Source organism: Dipodomys spectabilis, unplaced genomic scaffold, assembly GCF_019054845.1.
Source record: "Dipodomys spectabilis isolate Male_0828 unplaced genomic scaffold, ASM1905484v1 ptg000098l, whole genome shotgun sequence".
NCBI lineage: Eukaryota > Metazoa > Chordata > Mammalia > Rodentia > Heteromyidae > Dipodomys > Dipodomys spectabilis.
This window is the reverse complement of record NW_024870775.1, coordinates 19,109,484-19,127,895: the sequence shown is the minus strand read 5'-3', so window position 1 is coordinate 19,127,895 and position 18,412 is coordinate 19,109,484. Positions and strand designations below refer to the sequence as shown.

Sequence of the window (18,412 nt, the reverse complement as noted above, 5' to 3'; positions counted from 1 at the left end):
CCAGGGCACTGTCCCTGAGCTTCTTTTGCTCCTCTAGAGACTCAACTCCTTTAAAAAGAATTAAAAACTAAAGTAATTGACAAAAAAAGTGTAACCAGAACTCATACATTGTAGGTATAAATATTATTAGTAAAATTGGTGGGTTATATGGTAAGTATGCTCTTTGTAATTGTCAGTTTTCCTAATAGTTAAATGCAACAGTTCAGTTTTATTCATAATAGCAAAGCCCTGAAAACCAAGCCTAAATAGCCATAAATAAATGAAATGTGTTACAGCCATATATAAATTACTTGACAATACATTCGTATTTTGGCAGTGTCCATCAGTTTTGCCTGTTGCTCTTACAATCGTATTTAGGTTGAAGGATCTTAATTTAAAATTAACTCTCGGGGCTGCGAAGGTGGCTCAGTGGTAGAGTGCTTGCCTTGCACGCATGAGGCCCTGGGTTCGATTCCTCAGCACCGCATAAGCAAAAAGAAAAAAGCCAGAAGTGGTGCTGTGGCTCAAGTGGTAGAGCGCTAGCCTTGAGCTGAAGAGCTGTGGGACAGCACCCAAGCCCAGAGTTCTGGCCCCACGACCGGACCCAAAAAAAAAAAAAAATTAAAAAAAATTAACCATTTAAAGGAGGACTTTGTAGCATTTGGTATACTACAATTTAGTATATTACAATTTTATATATTACAATGTAGTGCAAACCACCAACCTCTATAGATTTACTTCTTCTGGATATTTCATGTGAAGGCACATTTGGCTAGTATCCTATCAGTTCACACCTCAGTTCTTTTGCTAGTTAATTGGAAGTAAGAATCTCTAGAATTTGTCTGCCTAGCTGACTCCAAACTACAATCCTCAGGTCTAAGTCTCTTGAGTACTAGGATTATAGGTGTGAGCCACTGGCACCCAGTTTCCTCACCCACCTTTAGTTTGCTTTCCAGAGAGGGTCCAGGCAAACCTTGAACCATGATCCTCTCTCCATCTTCTAAGTAGCTGAGATTACAGGTGTGTAATACCATGTCTGGCTGTAGTTGTTGGTTTCTTTTGTCCAGCGACTGGTTTTAAATTTATTCATTTATTTTTTGGATGTGTAGGATCCACCCAGATTACATGTTAGGTTTCAAGTTACATGGTATCCAGTGCCTTCAGTAATTCTGATGGCCTACCAGTGGGGATCAATTAGAAGTGATGGCAAGAAAGAATAACATTTGAATGTAATCTGGTGGTGAATGGGCAACTAGGCTTGATTCCCTGAAGTCAAGAGTATCTTGAGGCCTGGTGCCAGTGGCTCACGCCTGTAATCCCAGCCACTCAGGAGGCTGAGATCTGAGGATCACAGTTCAAAGCCAGTCCAGATAGGAAAGTCTGTGAGACTCTTATCTTCAATTAACCACCAGAAAACTGGAAGTGGTGCTGTGGCTCAAGTGGTAGAGCACTAGACTTGGGCTGAAGAGCTCAGGGACAGCGCCCAGGCACAGAGTTCAAGCCTCACGACCAAAAACAAAACAAAACAAAACAAAAAACAAAAAAGAGTATCTTGAAGAATAGAGAATTGATCCTTAATGAGAAAATAGGGGGCAATGGACAAATAACAGAGTGCTTCCTACTTCTTATCAATAGGCTCTATAATGAAATTTGAAGCTATACTCTTATATAAGTGTATTAAGGGCCTAGATGTTAAAACACATACAGGCTATAAGAGCTAAGGGTATGTGCTTATACTGTCAGCTTCAGAAAGTTTAGGTTATCTTAATACTCCCAAGGTTATATGTATTTACTGAATAAACTCTATTACCTAAAACTGAATTCTAAAACTAAAGGCTTAAGCTATTGCAATTAGGGAAAAAATGTTAAAAAAAAACCCCTGTTTTCAAGTGGTTAAGTTGGAGCTCCAGTGGCACAATCAGTTAGGGTACAGTACTTATAAAAAAGTGGCTCAGCCTAGCTCACACCTAGCTACTCAGAAGACTGAGATCTGAGGATCACAGTTCAAAGCCAGCCCAGGTAGGAAAGTTCATGAGACTCTTATCTCCAATAAACCACCAGAAAACTGGAAGTGGTGCTGTGGCTTGAGCTTAAGAGCTGAGGGACAACGCCCAGGCCCAGAGTTCAAGACCCATGACCAACAACAACAAAAAGAAAGTGGCTGAGCCTGGCACTAGTGGCTCATATCTGTTAATTCTAGCTACTCAGGAGGCTAAAATCTGAGGATCACAATTCAAAGCCAGCCTGGGCAGAAAAGTCTGTGAGACTCTCATAGCTTCAATTAACCATCAAAAAACCTGAAATGGTGCTGTGTGTGGCTCAACGTGGTAGAGTGCTAGACTTCAGTGAAAAAGCTCAGTGATAGCTCCCAGGTCCTGAGTTCAAGCCCCATGACCGACCAAAAAAAAGTTCAGTCCATAATAGCCTACTAAATGAAGTAAATCACATTTTTAAAAGACTTATCTTTAAACTTAAGCCTTAGAAACATCCAGATACTATGGGCTTCCTAAAGGATACCACATTATCTATGATGCCTTGCCAATAAAATAAACAAAAAACAAACAAAAAAAGTCAAATCTGAATTTGGTCATGCTTTAATTCTACTACCAAAATTCACAAAAATATAATCATGTTAAGCTACACCACAAGGTGACTTCACTTAAATGTATTCTGTCAGAAAATTTTCAAAACAATTCAATTTCAACATACAAATTGTAAAGGGTGAGGAAGGAGATTAAGATTGAGGATAGAAGACTGAGAGATGAACAGATTTTAAAAATCACAATGATAGGTCTTTATTTGGATCCTGATCCAGACAAACCAACTAAAAATTAAATGCCCATTTATGATATTCGAGACAAGGGAAATTAGAACATTTGCTAGGTAAGTACTTGGTAATCTATGAAAACTACTGTCAATGTTTTTTAGCATGTTTTGACAATGGTACTACGCTCATGTTTTCTGAAAGTCCTTTTTTCCTAAGTATAAGCTGAACTATTTGTGAAAAGAAACTTTGAAAACTTTTTTTTTAAGTTCATGAACGATAAAGACATTTTTAGCTTTGGGACATTTCTGACACAAATGCGTTGTTATAATCAGGCTTTTTCCCAATCTACAATGTTATAGAAGAATTAAGACAATATGTAGCATAACTGAGAATGAGTCATTTACTAATAAAAGCAGTATTATTAAACCAATTCAAGTAGCTCAAACTGGGAGATATTTCCTACTTGTCATTCAGTGTGACCAATGCAAGAGGAAATACAGCAGTGGATAACACAAATTTAATGATTAATTTTCAACTTAAACAAGTCTTAACTAAATTCTGATTCTTCACAATAAGAAATTATTTCAGTATCTGTAAGTGGCCCTTACAGTCACTTAGGGCTACTCACAGACATTGGAATGAATGTCACAAATTAATCATGATGCTTTAAGTGTTTCCCAGAAGCTAATTTTGAATTTAACTGAATGCAGAAGCATCAAATGGAACTAGTTTGCCACATAGCAAAGAACAAGAGCCTATAATAGCTTAGAAGGAAAGATGACCAGATGCTAAAACTTCAGAGGACAATTCTGCCATTTGATGTAAAATGTGAGAGTGACTAGTACAAATATTCAGTAAATATTGCCAATATGTGTGTACATGAAGATAGAGGTGGAAAGACTTGATCATACTAAAACTTCAATGATGAAAACACAGCAGTATTGAGAACAGCACAATGTCTGAAAATATTCTCATGTCTGAAATATAAGGTAGGACTCATGCTAAAAATGAACACAATTTAGAAATTACATACAACAGAACAGTCACTATCTTACTTTGGAAATATTTCCCATTTAGAGTTTTAAAAAAAGCTGAGGATAAAATTTGTTCTTAGCGCAAAAGACTTCATTCTAGTTTTCATTGCTAAAATCAGAGTAAAAATGTCTGTTTTAATAGACACAATGAAAACCAATAATTGATTAGTAAAAATCCATAACACAAGCCAGGAAAATGCAGTGAAGTAAAGCAAAGTGAGCTATTTTCTGATCATAAAATATTTATTAAGGTATACTTTAAGGAATATAGTGAATATAAAATTTAGGATCACAATATGAAGCAATTTCATTCTTCTCAAAAGTCAGTACAGCCCTCAATACTCTGCAGATGTAAAACCACTAGTTAGACTCACTAAAAGCAATTTGACTAGTACAGAAGTGGCTTTTTATGAACATTTACAACTAGAGCATGTGAACACCTCTGAATTGCAAAACCACACCACATTACACTAATGTAGCAACAATGCATCCATATTGTTCTCATTAGTTATTAGTAGTCAACTTGCATAAAACACCAGGAAAAAAAGCACAATGGCGTTCACAAAATGGGCTTAAAATGAACCTGACCTTGCAAAACACACACTGTAATGGAAGAAGGGACATTAAAAAAAGTATTATGCATACTACAGAAGCTTCGTTCATTCCAAGAATCTCAAGTGTCATCTTTTTTTGTAAAATCAAATGACAAGAACCAGGCACAACTAATATTTGGGAGGCAGTGTGTAGCTAAAATCTCATTTAACTAATTAGTCAATGATTTCTAAAATCCCCATAAATCTTTTCTGTCCTTATTCAATGATTTTTAAAATCCCCATAAAACTTCTCTGTCCTGAGGTAGTTGCAAAATAAATCAAAATTTGGATATCAACTAGAGCTGAGGCTTCGACTTTTTAACTCATTAAAACTAGTTGTTTTCACAGAAACTACCTTTTGATATTTAAAAGACAGGTGAGAAATGGGCCTCTTACTACACACACAAGGTGATGGCTATGTGGGAAAGAGGAGAAGTGGCTTCCGAATGTGAGATATGGTCCACTGTTGCTTCAACCCTCCCTTCCCATTTAGATTCTTTATTGTCCAAAAGCCACCAGGAACAACAGCCAGACAGATCATCGTCCTTTGCTGTAGCCAGGGAAGAAAAGGTCAAGTAGAGTCTGCAGAATCTCATTGGGAATCATGATGTAATTCTGGCCAAGATCATGCCGGCAAGCAGGGCAGGAGAAAACCTGGGCCTTAAAGGAGCGCTGCAAGCAATCCTAAGGTAAAAACAAAGAAACATACATACAAACACCAAACTTCATCAGTGAGTCAAACATGAGGGAAAAAGACTCAACTTATACTTTTAATAGAAACTGGAACCCTGACTGTTCTAAATGTGTAAGGAAGAATAGCTAGAAAAGCCTGGCAGTCACAGCTTTAGTTTTACCTCCAATGCATATGGTGAGACTTGAGGTAAATGAGCTAACTATTTTGTGCTTCACTTTCCTCATCCAGTAAGAGTAGTATGCTTCCCATTGGCTAATCTTTCAGGTTGGACATTGATCCTGTTTTCTCCTAGAGCACTAAAGAAAAAGAAAATTCAGGGTCTGGAAAGGTGGCTCAGCAGTAGAGTGCTTTCCTTACATGCATGGGGCCCTGGGTTCAAGTCCTCAGCACCACATAAACAGAAAAGGCTGGAAGTGGTACTATGGCTCAAGTCGTACAGTGCTAGCCTTAGCTGAAGAGCTCAGGGACAGCACCCAGGCCTAGATAGAGTTCATGCCCTACGACTGACAAAAAGAAAAGAAAAAGAAAATTCAGGATCCTCTTGCTTAAAACCAAGTTATGTATTTTATCTAAGTTAAAACTAAAATTAACTATGTATTTTATAAATTACTTTATACTGAGTCTCCTAAAAATAATTGTACAGGAACTTATACAGGTTAGCAAACTCCTATGCAGGTCTGCTTCCATCTTACATTGGAAACTTAAGTTCTGAATTAAGATCAGGATACAAAACCACCACTTGATAGAGAAAGTTGCCAACCACAGTGTAAAACTTTCAGTTTACACCGCCATACATAAAACATATATAAGCTGTTATATATATATACACATGTATACACGTGTGTATTTGTATATATATATATATATATATATATATATATATATATATATATATATATGTATATGTGTGCACACACACACATATAAAAGCTCAGTGATACTATAGTTTCATTTCAACCCCTTTTCAGTAATTCCAAATATAGTGGAATACCTCAATAGATAGATATCAGAATTACTATTAATGTCTAATAAAAATGTATTTATTAGCAAGATGAAATTAAATGCCTCTTAAATGGCAAGGTTTTATAACTATTTTCCTTCATGGAAAAATGTTATTCATATGCTAAAAACTGACAGATGCAAAAAACTTAAACATTAGTTACAGGAAAGTGAGAGGCAAGTTTTACTTACTTTACATACGTTGTGGAAGCACTCTGTTGTCACTGGCTGGTAAACTAATTCCTGGCAGCAAACACACATAAAAGACTGTTCCAATTTCTTCAAAAAATTCTACAATGGCAACCAAAAAGTCTCTGTCACATTTAATATGCTTACTATTTAGGAAATCAAATAGTGCTTTTAACCACCTAAGACAAGCAGACTTATATAATAACACTTGAAGAAACCCATCTAAATTTCATATTCCAAGATAATTGTTTTTCTTTTTTGCTTCAGGTTTTTGTTTTGTTTTCTTTTTGACAGGGTCTCCCTATGGAACATAATACTCAGTTCAGCCTATGCTTCCCAAGTGCACATGGATACACACTCAGCTATTTTTCATTAAAAAAAAAAAAAAATCAATGTTGGGAGTGTAGCTTAGTGCCTAATACATATGTGGATTGGCTTCGATCTTCACTACTGTAAAAGCTAACAAAAACATTGTCTCAAGGTCATCACATAATAATGTCTTTTTCTATAAGTTGTTCCAGTAGATGAAAACATTATAGTTTTGCTCGGTTTTCTTGCTGATGGCTGGAAAATCATACCATATTACTTAAGACCTATTCCCTATTTGACAATTTTGAACAATTACAAAATTTCTAGTAAGTTTTATTTTATTTTACTTATTTATTTTTGTCAGTCGTGGGCTTTGAACTCGGCCTAGGCGCTGTCCTTCAGCTCTTCAGCTCAAGGCTAGCACTCTACCATTTGAGCCACAGTGCCACTTCCCGTTTTCTGATGATTTACTGGAGATAAGAGTGTCACAGACTTTCTTGCCCTGGCTGGCTTTGAACTATGATCATCAAATCTCAGCCTCCTGAGTAGCTAGGATTACAGCCATGAGCCACTAGTGACCGGCTCCTAGTAAGTTTTAGATTCAGTTGCCTGTGTTTCATAAATTAAAAATTCTTAACCTGGACACTAGTGGGCTCACACTTATCTCTAATAATCCACCAGAAAACCAGAAGTGGTACTGTGGCTCAAGTGGTAGAGTGCTAGCCTTGAGCTGAAGAGCTCAGAGACAGCTCCAAGGCCCAGAGTTCAAGCACCACTGACACACTGACACACACACACTGACACACACACACAAATTCTTCCCCAAATTCTACGTCAATGTGAATTATTAAGTTCAGGCATTCAATAAAAACAAATCTTATAAGTTTGACATAAGTGTATGGGCATTTACATTTATTCCTTTCTTTTCTTTTTTGTTTTGGTGCTAGTACTGGGGTTTGAACTCAGGACTGTGAACTCAGGACTTTTTTTTACTCAAGGCTGGCATTCTACTGCTTATGCCACACCATTGCTTCCTTATTTTACTTTTAAATCATTAAAAAATTATTTTTAAATAGTTCTACAAAAGGGTTTCAATTCAACATGTAAATTTACATATACAATTTGCATATCGGTCAAAGTCACTCTTCTGAAAGGTGGTAGCACTGGATGAAAAAACTGGATAGGACCACATTTTAACTAACTGTGTGATACTTTGTAAGAAAATTACTTTTTACTGTTTGTTAATACATTATTATTTAAAAAAACTTTGCATACTGGTCCTTCTGCAAGAGATGCAAGCACTTCATCCCACAGCTTCTGGTTCTGACAGTCTTCTCTGATTAGTCGCTGCTGTTGTGGGGTAAGCTGGAAAGCCTCGACTGCTTCCGCTGGATCTGATGGTTTCACCACTTTGGAGGCACTTGGACATTCATCTACATTTATTTTAAGAATATGTCAGCAGATGTTCACAGTTTTGTTTAGAACCACCACAATAATGAGAGTTAACTAGTACCAGTAATGTTTAGCAGAAAGATACCCACATAGAGTTTACAATATTATATTTGATGCTGCCATGGCTCCAACATTGTTAAAATACATAAATAGACCCATTTCCCCCTGCAAAGTAATGACAATACTTTTGTTTTTTATTTCTTACAAATCTTATTTTTTTTTCTCTTAATATCTCTCTTTTGCAAAATGTATATTTTTGGTATATGTAGTATGCAACTGTTACCCACCATCTGAAATAGGCCTTTTTGTGGCTTCACTGGTCTGTTTCTTTGATGGTCCTTTAGTTTTCTTCCCTTCCTTATCTGATGGGTAACCTGCTGGATACTGGTAAGGAGGGGAAAAGGACAATTTAGATTTGTGGCTTTCAGAGAAGAAAGTGGGGAGGAAGAATCTATACTTTATCTAAACTGAGAAATTACACAAGAGAAATCCATATTAAAAAATAGAATTCAGAGGCTATTAGAATCCCAAATTCCATGTAAAGTCAGGTGTGTGTGTGTGTGTGTGTGTGTGTGTGTGTGTGTGTGTGTGTGTGTGTGTGTGTGTGTGTGTGTGTGTGTGTGTGTGTGTGAAAAAATAGAATTCAGAGGCTATTAGAATCCCAAATTCCATGTAAAGTCAGGTAGGGGTGTGTGTGTGTTTGTTTGTGTGTGTGTGTTTGCGCGCGTGCCAGTCTTGGGGCTTGAACTCAGTATCAGTTTGCTCAATGTTAGTTCTCTAACATTTGAGCCACAGTTCCCACTTTCAGCTTTCTGGAGGCTAATTGGAAATAAGAGTCTCATGGACTTTCCTGCCCTGGCTGGCTTCGAACCACAATCCTCAGATCTCAGCCTCCTCACTAAGTAGGATTATAAGCATGAGGCACCAGCACCTAGCTAAGCCATGTGGTTTAGTGGTAGAGTGCTTGTCAAGCATGCATGAAGCCCTGGGATCCATTCCTCAGTACCACATAAACAGAAAAAGCTGGAAGTAGCACTGAGGCTCAAGTAGTACAACACTAGCCCTGAGCACAGAGAAGCTCAGGGATAGAGCCCAGGCCAAGTTCAAGGCCCAGGACCAACAAAAACAAAACAAAACAACAACAATTTCAATTTTATAATACAATAATCTTAAGTTTCAGATCTAAGAGAGTTAAATAAGAAATCTTCATGTATTTTGCTGGATGGATTGAACATTTAAGAAAAGAAGCATTTACATATGAAAGTGAGACTCAATCACAAAGCACAAAAATAGTAGTATTCAACTATATAGGATAATATTGTATAATGGAGTCAATTTAAAATCAAAAACCTAGCCGGGCGCTGGTGGCTCACGCCTGTAATCCTAGCTACTCAGGAGGCTGAGATCTGAGGATTCCGGTTCAAAGCCAGCCCGGACAGGAAAGACCGTGAGACTCCTAACTCCAATAAACCACTAGAAAACTGGAAGTGGCGCTGTAGCTCAAGTGGTAGAGCGCTCGCCTTGAGCTGAAGAGCTGAGGGACAGCGCCCAGGCCCAGAGTTCAAGCCCCACGACCGACAAAAAAAATAAATAAATAAAATAAAATCAAAAACCTAATTGCCAAATTTCTCATTTCCCAAAATTTGGAGGTGAAGTGAGCTTTCAGAAGATTTGATTTTATGTGACTAAATTACTAAGTTTGTTAACCCCCTCACAGTCAGACTTGAACAGATATATTCTACCTAGTACCTTTATATTTTACTAGCTACCTTTTTGTTTTTGTATGGGACATGCTTTTGTGGTAACACATATTTAAAGTGCAATGTGTTTCTGGTCTCAATGGTGGTGTTATTAATTCATCATGGCATATGTGCTTTTATGCTGCTTCTTATCAGTTTCAAATCTAATTTATTAGAACTTAAATACTGGGATCTGAAAATACTTTTGAAAATGAATTTGCAAAGTTTCTAAAAAATTTGATCATAAAAGAATTATTTCAGTAATTATTTTAGTAGCTGATGGATCTTGCTCAAACAATCATTTTCTTGAATTAAAAAACAAAACCAAAAACAGAAACAGACTTGCACTAGAAGACACACACTCACCTGCCTGCGTGGTCAGACACTTGCCCATAGTTCAGCCCCTACACATGCAGTGTGGGCAGAGCCAGGGGAAATGACAAAGCTGGCAGTCTTTACAGGAAGCACAATGATGGGGAATGATGGGGGATGAACTCAAACCATGCTCTGAAATCACTGTCAGGAACAAAGTCTAGGGTATACAGCAGCGAAGGGGAAGGCAGCCACACCATCCAGTATGCACACAAAACCAGCAAAGTCTTTTATGAGTTAACAGCTGAGCATGGGCAAAGGGGGAAAAAGGCAAAAGCATTCAAAGTGTGGCAGGGTAGGGAAGCAGCTTTGCAGGGAAGAGAGAAAAGGAGTGAGGAAAAGTGAGAAGGGTAGGAAGCAGAGCATTCTTATAAGCCACCTCCTCCCATTTCCCCTACTCAAACACACCCTTTTCTATACCATGTAGGATAGAAAGTATTTTTTAGGACCTCCTAACCTAAATTTTGTGGGTCCCTTTCCCTTATACTTCAAGTCATTTCCAAATAAAATTGGGAACCCTTTACTTTTCTTTGACAAGTCCAGTTTTTCCCAGCAATAACCCTTGGTTCTAGGCAGACTTGATACCTAGGATGTTACCCTTTATCCCCTTGCCCCCCACATACTTTCATACCTCTTAAGAGTCCAATGATCAATGGCTATGAGTTATATCCAGTGTTAAGGCACATAGATAGTACTGAGTTTTTATAAACATGGGTAGCCTAGACAAATGTAATCTAACCTGTAAACGCAGACATAATCTCCTTGATCGTTCTATTCCTTCTGAGGTCCAAGGTGCAGGTTCAACATCATCCCTTCTTAAAAGATAGCGCCAAACCAAGAAACCATGGCTGGATGAAATCTCTGGCCAGTATTTCACCACCTATATCATAATATTTCAGTACTGGATTGAGATTTAAAATTTATTTTTATCTGTAATGTCATCATGTTAGTGGTTTAAGTAAACTTGCCAGAATTAAATGCAACCAGAAGGTATTTGCCTTGCTGTAAGAAGAGTATAGTCAAGAATATTCACTAGATTATTTCCTATTAAGATAGTTCCTATATAAGCATATATTGCTATAAATTTATTAACAAAAACAAAACCATACTGAAGAACATTATTTTGTGAATTAGGTAGATAAATACAGTGGCAATTTGATATCTTTATTTTTTAAACAAAAGATACAAATCAATTTTTAATGTTCAAATGTATACTGCTCTGAAAATCTATTGTAATCATTAAAATTATGAGCAATCTGAAAAGATATACAAGAACCAATGCCTACAACAGTCAAGTTACTAATCATAAGAGAATATATACTTATTTTAAAAAATACTTGTGATTGAATGTAGCTCACTGATAAAAGTGCTTATCCCAAAAGCACTAAAAAAAAAAAAAAAAAGGAAAAGTCATCGTGACTCAAACTCTAACTCTGCCCTTAAGAACTGAAAATTATCAAAATTGGGCTGGAGGCTTGTCTCAAATGGTAGAGCTTCCAGCTACGAATAAGTATCACAGTTAACAGTTCAATTTACACATCTGTTATATTTTCAGAAAAAGTAGAAATGCCAAGTTATATGACCTATTTTTCCTCTTAGCCCACCCACAGTAGTTCTCTGTGGCAACCCTGTTGTGAAAGCCCAGGAAGAATGACTAACAAGATGTCATGCCAGATAGAGCACCTTATAAATGCCATCATATCTGTTGCCTTCTTCAGGAGCATATTTGCTGATCTTCCTCCCTTTAAAACTGCGTATCACTCTGACTGGCTTACCAGCTCTCCAATTCCGAGACTCTGCTCCAACTTTATCATCCAATGGAGCATCACAGTTTAGGGCCAATGCCCTAAAAAAAATAAAACAAAGTCTTTATACCAAGTAATCTTTCTCCAAGTATATAATCGAGTCATTGGGTCAGTTAAAAGGTGAATTATGCCTTACCTGATGGTTAAGAGTCTATGATTCTTTCCATATTATTCCAGACAATAGGATTATGCTTTCCCCCACCAGCAGAGAAGACAAATCAGTTTTCTGATGTCACCCCTAAGCCAGGGGATTGGTTGTCAGATAGCCTGTAGGGTTCTTCTGAAAGTAATAACATCTGTGCCACGTATAATAGAAAACAACTAGAAATACATGGAATTTGCTTTAAATAACGTTTGTTGAGGGAAAGGAGAACGTTGGAAAACTAAAACTAAAGCAAGTGACTGTTTTAATTGTTATTTTTGATAAGGGACTAAGGTAACTTTCTGGAACAATGTAGAAAGAAACCTAGGAAAATAAATTTGTCAGTAAGGTACAATTGACCTTTAGGTTTACTTTCCATATTCCAGATAGCAAAATTCTAACAAGTTTAAGGGTATTATAAACAACTGCAATATAAAAATATTTAAAAAATTCTCCATAAAGAGGTAAAACTGAAGCCCTAAAATGCCTGCACTAACTTATAACAATGAAGATTTCTGGTTGCTTGAGATCACTAGTTTACTAATGACACACAGACTGAGTTGGAAACACCTGATGTTAACTAAAAGTTTCCTTAGTATGTTCACTCACAGGAATAAATCAGTGAATTTATTTGATGTTATAAGACCTTTCTTGGGAGAACCTAGTCTTATTGAAAACATTGCTTAGGGCTGGGAAGGTGGGTCAGTGGTAGAGGGCTTGCATGAGGCCCTGGGTTTGATTCCTCAGCACCACATAAACAGAAAAAGCTGAAAGTGGCACTGTGGCTCAAGTGGTAGAGTGCTTGGGCTGAAGACCTGAGGGACAGTGCTCAGGCCCAGAGTTCAAGCCCTATGACTGACAAAAAGAAAAGAAAAGATAAAACAATATTGTTTAAAATTAGTATTTTCTCATAAGACATGTACTTCCTAAATTAAGTGATAAAACACTGAGAATACACAAGATTTTATATGCGTGCGTGCGTGCGTGCGTGCGTGTGTGTGTGTGTGTGTGTGTGTGTGTCTAACTGGTAGAATCAGATATAATAAAATTTAAAATTTTAGGATGTAGTTTTATGTAGGCTCAAATAAAAAATAACTCTTAAGATTATGACTAACCTGTTAAAAAGGAATTGCTTAACCAGAGTTATCTTTTTAAAGTAAGTGAGGTTTTGAAAGATTTCTTTTTTAAAATAACTTTTGTAGCTATTAACAAAGAAGTAAGCTTACTAAGTTATCTTTATCCAAAGGGGAAATACTTTAAAAATCTGAGGAGTAGAAGAAAATACAGCTATCAATTCTAGGACTATTGGCATATTTTACATGGAATACCTGTAGGTTATTACCTATAGGCAATTCATCTTCTTAAGGAGCTAGGGTAAGTATTAACTTCATGTCACTGAGTGACAGGCTTTACAGCTCACAGGTACCTGCAGTCATAATTACTGCTACCACTAATGCCTTGTCAACTAATTTCTGTTTTCAGCTAAGTATACAGGCTGTTCAGGAATGTGAACAAGTCCAGAGAATGAAAGGAGGCACAACAGCAGCAAAGCTCTTCCACTATAGTATCACTTCCTATTAGCAAAGAAGCAAAGAAAAATACACCATACACTGCTTGGGACAGAGCATTCTACTGGTCAGAGCTAAAGACTTTTGATCTCAGTTTTCATGTTCATGAGATATGTTTAAAGTTTAATATACAAAGTAACTAACTGGACGTTAAGGTGGGTTATCATCTTCATACAAGCTAACCTTAGATTGATCTTGGTTAAAATTTCAGAATCTTCCTTTTAAAAGCAAATGTTTCAGAATCTTCCTTTTTAAAAGCAAATGTTTTGGGCTGGGAATGTGGCTTACTGGTAGAGTATTTGCCTAACAGGCATGAAGCCTTGGGTTTGATTCCTCTGTACCACATAAACAGAAAAAGCTGGAAATGGTTCTAGAGCTCAAGTGGTAGAATACCAGCTTTGAGCCAAAGAAGCTCAGGGACAGTGCCCAGGCCCTGGGTTCAAGCCCTGGGACTTGCACAAAAAAAAAAAAAAAGCAAATGTTTTTACTGGTTGTCAAGTTATTAATCTAATGAGACTGTAACAGTATTGGATTGCCCAAAATTTTAAATGAATCTACTATGTGTATTATAGGTGTTAGTCATTATGAAAGAAGTTTCCTTCGAGCAAAATAGTCTACTATTATTAACAAGAAAATATAATTTTCAGATTTGACAACTTAAAGCCCCTTTTAAAATTAAGATATATTTTCATTGAGAAAATCTATCAGAATTTTTCTAACACCTTTTAAGATTGTTCTGCCAGATGAGCAGCCTTCTTGATAGAGAAAGAACATCTAGGGACTGGATACTATCTCAGGAATGATTCCACCAGCAAACCTGACCTGTCTCCTCTGCTGGTTCAGAAAATAATCCTACTGTCAGAAATAATATACAAGACATAAAAACAGATATTCTATGTAACTCAGTATGCAATAAAGTTTTGAAACCATACTGGCATCTTCTTTATTTCACACGGTAATCAGAAATAAAGGGGAGACTAAAAACCGAGTGATTTTGATTTTAAATGAAACATACTCACTTTTACTCAATACAAAAAATACCCTTAATAAGACACAAAAACTTCAATAAAATAATCAGAGAAATTTTACGATGACAAGTTATAATGTGATAATCATCATCTGATGGCAATACTGACATTAAAATGCCTTAAAATGTTTTGACACTCTTAAATTTTGTGTTCCGCTCAGGCTGATATCATTAATATTTCTATAATAAAGGTCAGTACAAGGTAGCTCTTTTGTAATGCCCTAAGAGGATTTAGTACAAAAAGATTACTTTTTAAATCAATGTTACCTTTAAACATTTAGAAGATACCTTCTTAATATAAAAAAGTACTTGAGTGCAACTCTCATGAAGTTAACTTTATTTCACTTATGCCCATGTGGCTTCCAACCATAAGCCCTATTCACATTTATTGAGTTTCCACTAAAAAGAAGTTTAGTTTATAACTTTAAAAGATAAATCTGTGTTATTTAGCAGATCATTTTTGTTTTGACTAGTAGGGTAGTCAACAAGCCACCTTGTTCTCAATTTTACTTCAAATATATAGGCTCCTGTCAAAGTCAGCAACAAATTTTCAAATGCACAGGGCATATTAAGTAAAATAAGGCACTGTGTCATTTAAAAATGAACAATATGAAGAAGTTAGGATGCTTATAGTTATATAAGCAGGTAAAGGAATTTTCGTTTCTTATCTTTACTTCTTAATTTAACATTCTGCCCTGCAGCCTAATCACAAGTTATAACCTGTAAGTTTGATTACTAAGTAATCAAACTTTTATACAACATCCAAATAAGAAACAGTCTTTACAATAGTACCTGTTCATATTTGTTAATGTTTGATCAGCTGATGGTGCACCAATTCTTTTATTACCAGCAAGATTTTTACCACCACTTCCAGTGTATGTGAATTCATCACCTCGGTCCTACAGGAGAATATTTTCACAAGAAAATATCTAAGCATGAGTATAATTTCACTCATTTTATTTTTTTTCATTCTTGTTTTAAAGTCAGAACATTTGTTTAGTATACTATGAATTGTCATGTTCTTTCATGGTATCTATGAAAATAACACAAAATTCAAATAAAATTATACCTGATGGTGAAAACATCTTTAGTTCTAATTTCCAACATCTCCAAACTTGGTTATACTCAGGGTAGGTATGTAGACAAAATAAATCTCCAGATTAAGAGAGGTTTTATTGAAATACTCTATTTCACTATCAGTACTAGCTTATGGGCTATTTACAGAAGGTACTGTTTTCACAAAAACACTCATAACTGAATCTTCAAGTGTCATTTCGACCACATCTAAGTTTGCTGCTGAAGACTCAAATTCTGATGTTGATAATAAATATTTTTTTTCTTGGTACTGGTCTTAGGGCTGGGCCTTGAGCTTTTTTGCTCAAGGCTAGCCCTCTACCACCTGATCCACAGCTTCACTTATTTCAGCCTCCTAAGTAGTTAGGATTAGAGGCATGAGTGGCTGGCACCCAGAGGTATTAAATTTTATAAATCAAGTTTACCTAAGAGCCTCATATGAGATTTCTAATAGCATAGGAAGTTTTCTACATTTCATACTCAACTTTAAGTTCTTCCATAATATATTTGGGTAAAATAATAGTTTACTATTAAAAACTAATCTAGATAAGAATTTGAAAATTGAAAGTAGTAGTATCTACTAAATGTGAAAAAATAAACATGCTCAAACTGGGGCTGGGAATGTGGCTCAGTGGTAAAGCGCTTGCTTAGCATGCATGAAGCCCTGGATTCGATTCCTTAGCACCACATAAACAGAAAAAGCCAGAAGTGGCACTGTGGCTCAAGTGGTAGAGTGCTAGCCTTGACAAAAAGAAGCTCAAGGACGGTGTTCAGGTCCTGAGTTCAAGCCCCAGGACTGGCAAAAAAAAAAGAAAAAAAAAGAATTACCTGTTTCTTTAATGCAAATCATTTTAACTAGTTCAGGGTGAACTTAAAACGATGTTTTGTCTACTAAGTTCCTTTTCTTTGTGTGCTGGTCCTGGGGCTTGAACTTAGGGCCTAGATGCTGTCTCTGAGCTTTTCTGCTCAAGGCTAATGCTCTACCACTTCCGCTTTTTGAAGGTGTGTAAGTAGAGATCAGAGTCTCAGGGACTTTCCTGCCCAAGCTATCTTTGAACCTCAATCCTTAGCCTCTTGAGTAGCTAGGGTTACAGGCATGAACAACCAGTGCCCATTTTGTCCACTAAATTCTTACTTGCTACTGAGGTCAAATGTCTTGTTTTCTTCTGAACTAAGCTTAATTAAAATCTTGGGGTAAAGCTGTTGACATAATTCAGCCATGATGGTACATTCCTGTAATTCTAACACTTGGAAGGCAGATACAATTGGACTGAGTTGGAGTCTAAGGCCAGTTTAGGCTAAATATAAGTTCTGTGCTAGACAAGGTATGACCCAGACTCAAATCAAACAAGTAAGTGTGCTTTTCTTGGCTCCAAAACTTTGAAAGTTCTCTCTTTTTTTAAACATAACATATTGAAGAACTTCATCTTCGGTGTATATTGTATTTAAAGGAACTCTAAGTACATCTTAGCACAACAATCCAGAAAACTTCTTAAGCTGATCGGAACCAATCTTATACGTAGTATCTGAATTGATTCCACAATACTAATACTTAAAACTTCCAATCTTTTAATCATGACAGTACTGCAAAGAGTGAGGATTATGATAGAATATGCACATTCTAATCTAAACTGTAGTTAAAGCAAAACTTAAAAAAAAACCTTCTTGAGAGAAGGGATGGACTTGGGAAGGATGGGGCAGAATGGCAACAGGTTTGTACAACTACTTAAAGTTTTAAAAAAGATAGAAAACATCATTTAAAAAACAAAACAAGGCCAGGTGCTGGTGGCTTATGCCTAGAATCCTAGCTATTTAAATGACTGAGATCTGAGGATTATGGTTCAAAACCAGCCTAAACAGGAAAAGTCCATGAGACAATTTGAGCCACAGCTTCACTTCCAGATTTTTGGTGATTAGGTGAAACTAAGAGTGACAGAACATTATCCATGAGCACAAAAATTCAGGGACAGTGCCAAGGCCTGGAGTTCAAGCCCCAAGAACAGCATAAAACAAAACCTCTGATTGTTCTTTAAGCAGCATATAACCAAAATAATCAGGTGTCAAGAATAACAATTGAATTCTATATCACTAATTCATCTGTACTTCAATTATAATAACAAAAGTATATACTCTTTAAAAATTTTTATTGTTATTATAAAGGTGATGTACAGAGAAAAGTGTACATTTTCACAAGAAAAATGATTTTCCATCCTATTAGAACTTAAACAATACAATTTCAGACCATTAGTTTTAATTTGTTGTATCTTCTAGTCCACGAGCCACTAAAATGTACCTAGAGAAGAATCCTAAACAAGTTTGCTACCAAAGAAGGGAACACATAAAGAAAATGTAACTAAGCAAGAACGTGAGGTACTAAGTTCAATCTCTACTTCCAGCACAGAAAAAAAAAGAGAAGAACTACATACCACAGGAGACAAGGTGCTGTTCCAGAGGAACATACGTTCCCAATCCCTATTCTACCTTCCATGGTGCCAAAGCAGATACCTAACACCATCTGGGAGCTTCCATTCCTGGCATCATCCTCATCTTTCTCGGCCTCTTCACTTAATGTTATACAATCAATCATCCTAATGCAGGAGATGTATTTAATTTCTAATATTAAAGTGAAGCTGCAGCTGTTTTAAAATACTTCTAATTTGTAAAAAAAA

The 18,412-nt window shown here is 36.4% G+C and overlaps 1 protein-coding gene across 1 annotated transcript in view; it reads right to left on the bottom strand.

The window, feature by feature from the left end:
- Positions 1–2,550: 2,550 nt before the first annotated feature.
- Uhrf2 (ubiquitin like with PHD and ring finger domains 2) overlaps positions 2,551–18,412 on the bottom strand; it is an 80,433-nt gene continuing 64,571 nt past the window's right edge. The window contains exons 10-16 of the mRNA XM_042686605.1: positions 15,462–15,568; positions 11,811–11,973; positions 10,867–11,007; positions 8,304–8,400; positions 7,840–7,997; positions 6,259–6,357; positions 2,551–5,057 (exon numbers count right to left, since the gene is read on the bottom strand). Coding sequence (XP_042542539.1) covers positions 4,911–5,057; positions 6,259–6,357; positions 7,840–7,997; positions 8,304–8,400; positions 10,867–11,007; positions 11,811–11,973; positions 15,462–15,568 — 912 coding nt within the window. The 3' untranslated portion in view covers positions 2,551–4,910. The remainder of the gene's footprint in view (positions 5,058–6,258; positions 6,358–7,839; positions 7,998–8,303; positions 8,401–10,866; positions 11,008–11,810; positions 11,974–15,461; positions 15,569–18,412) is intronic.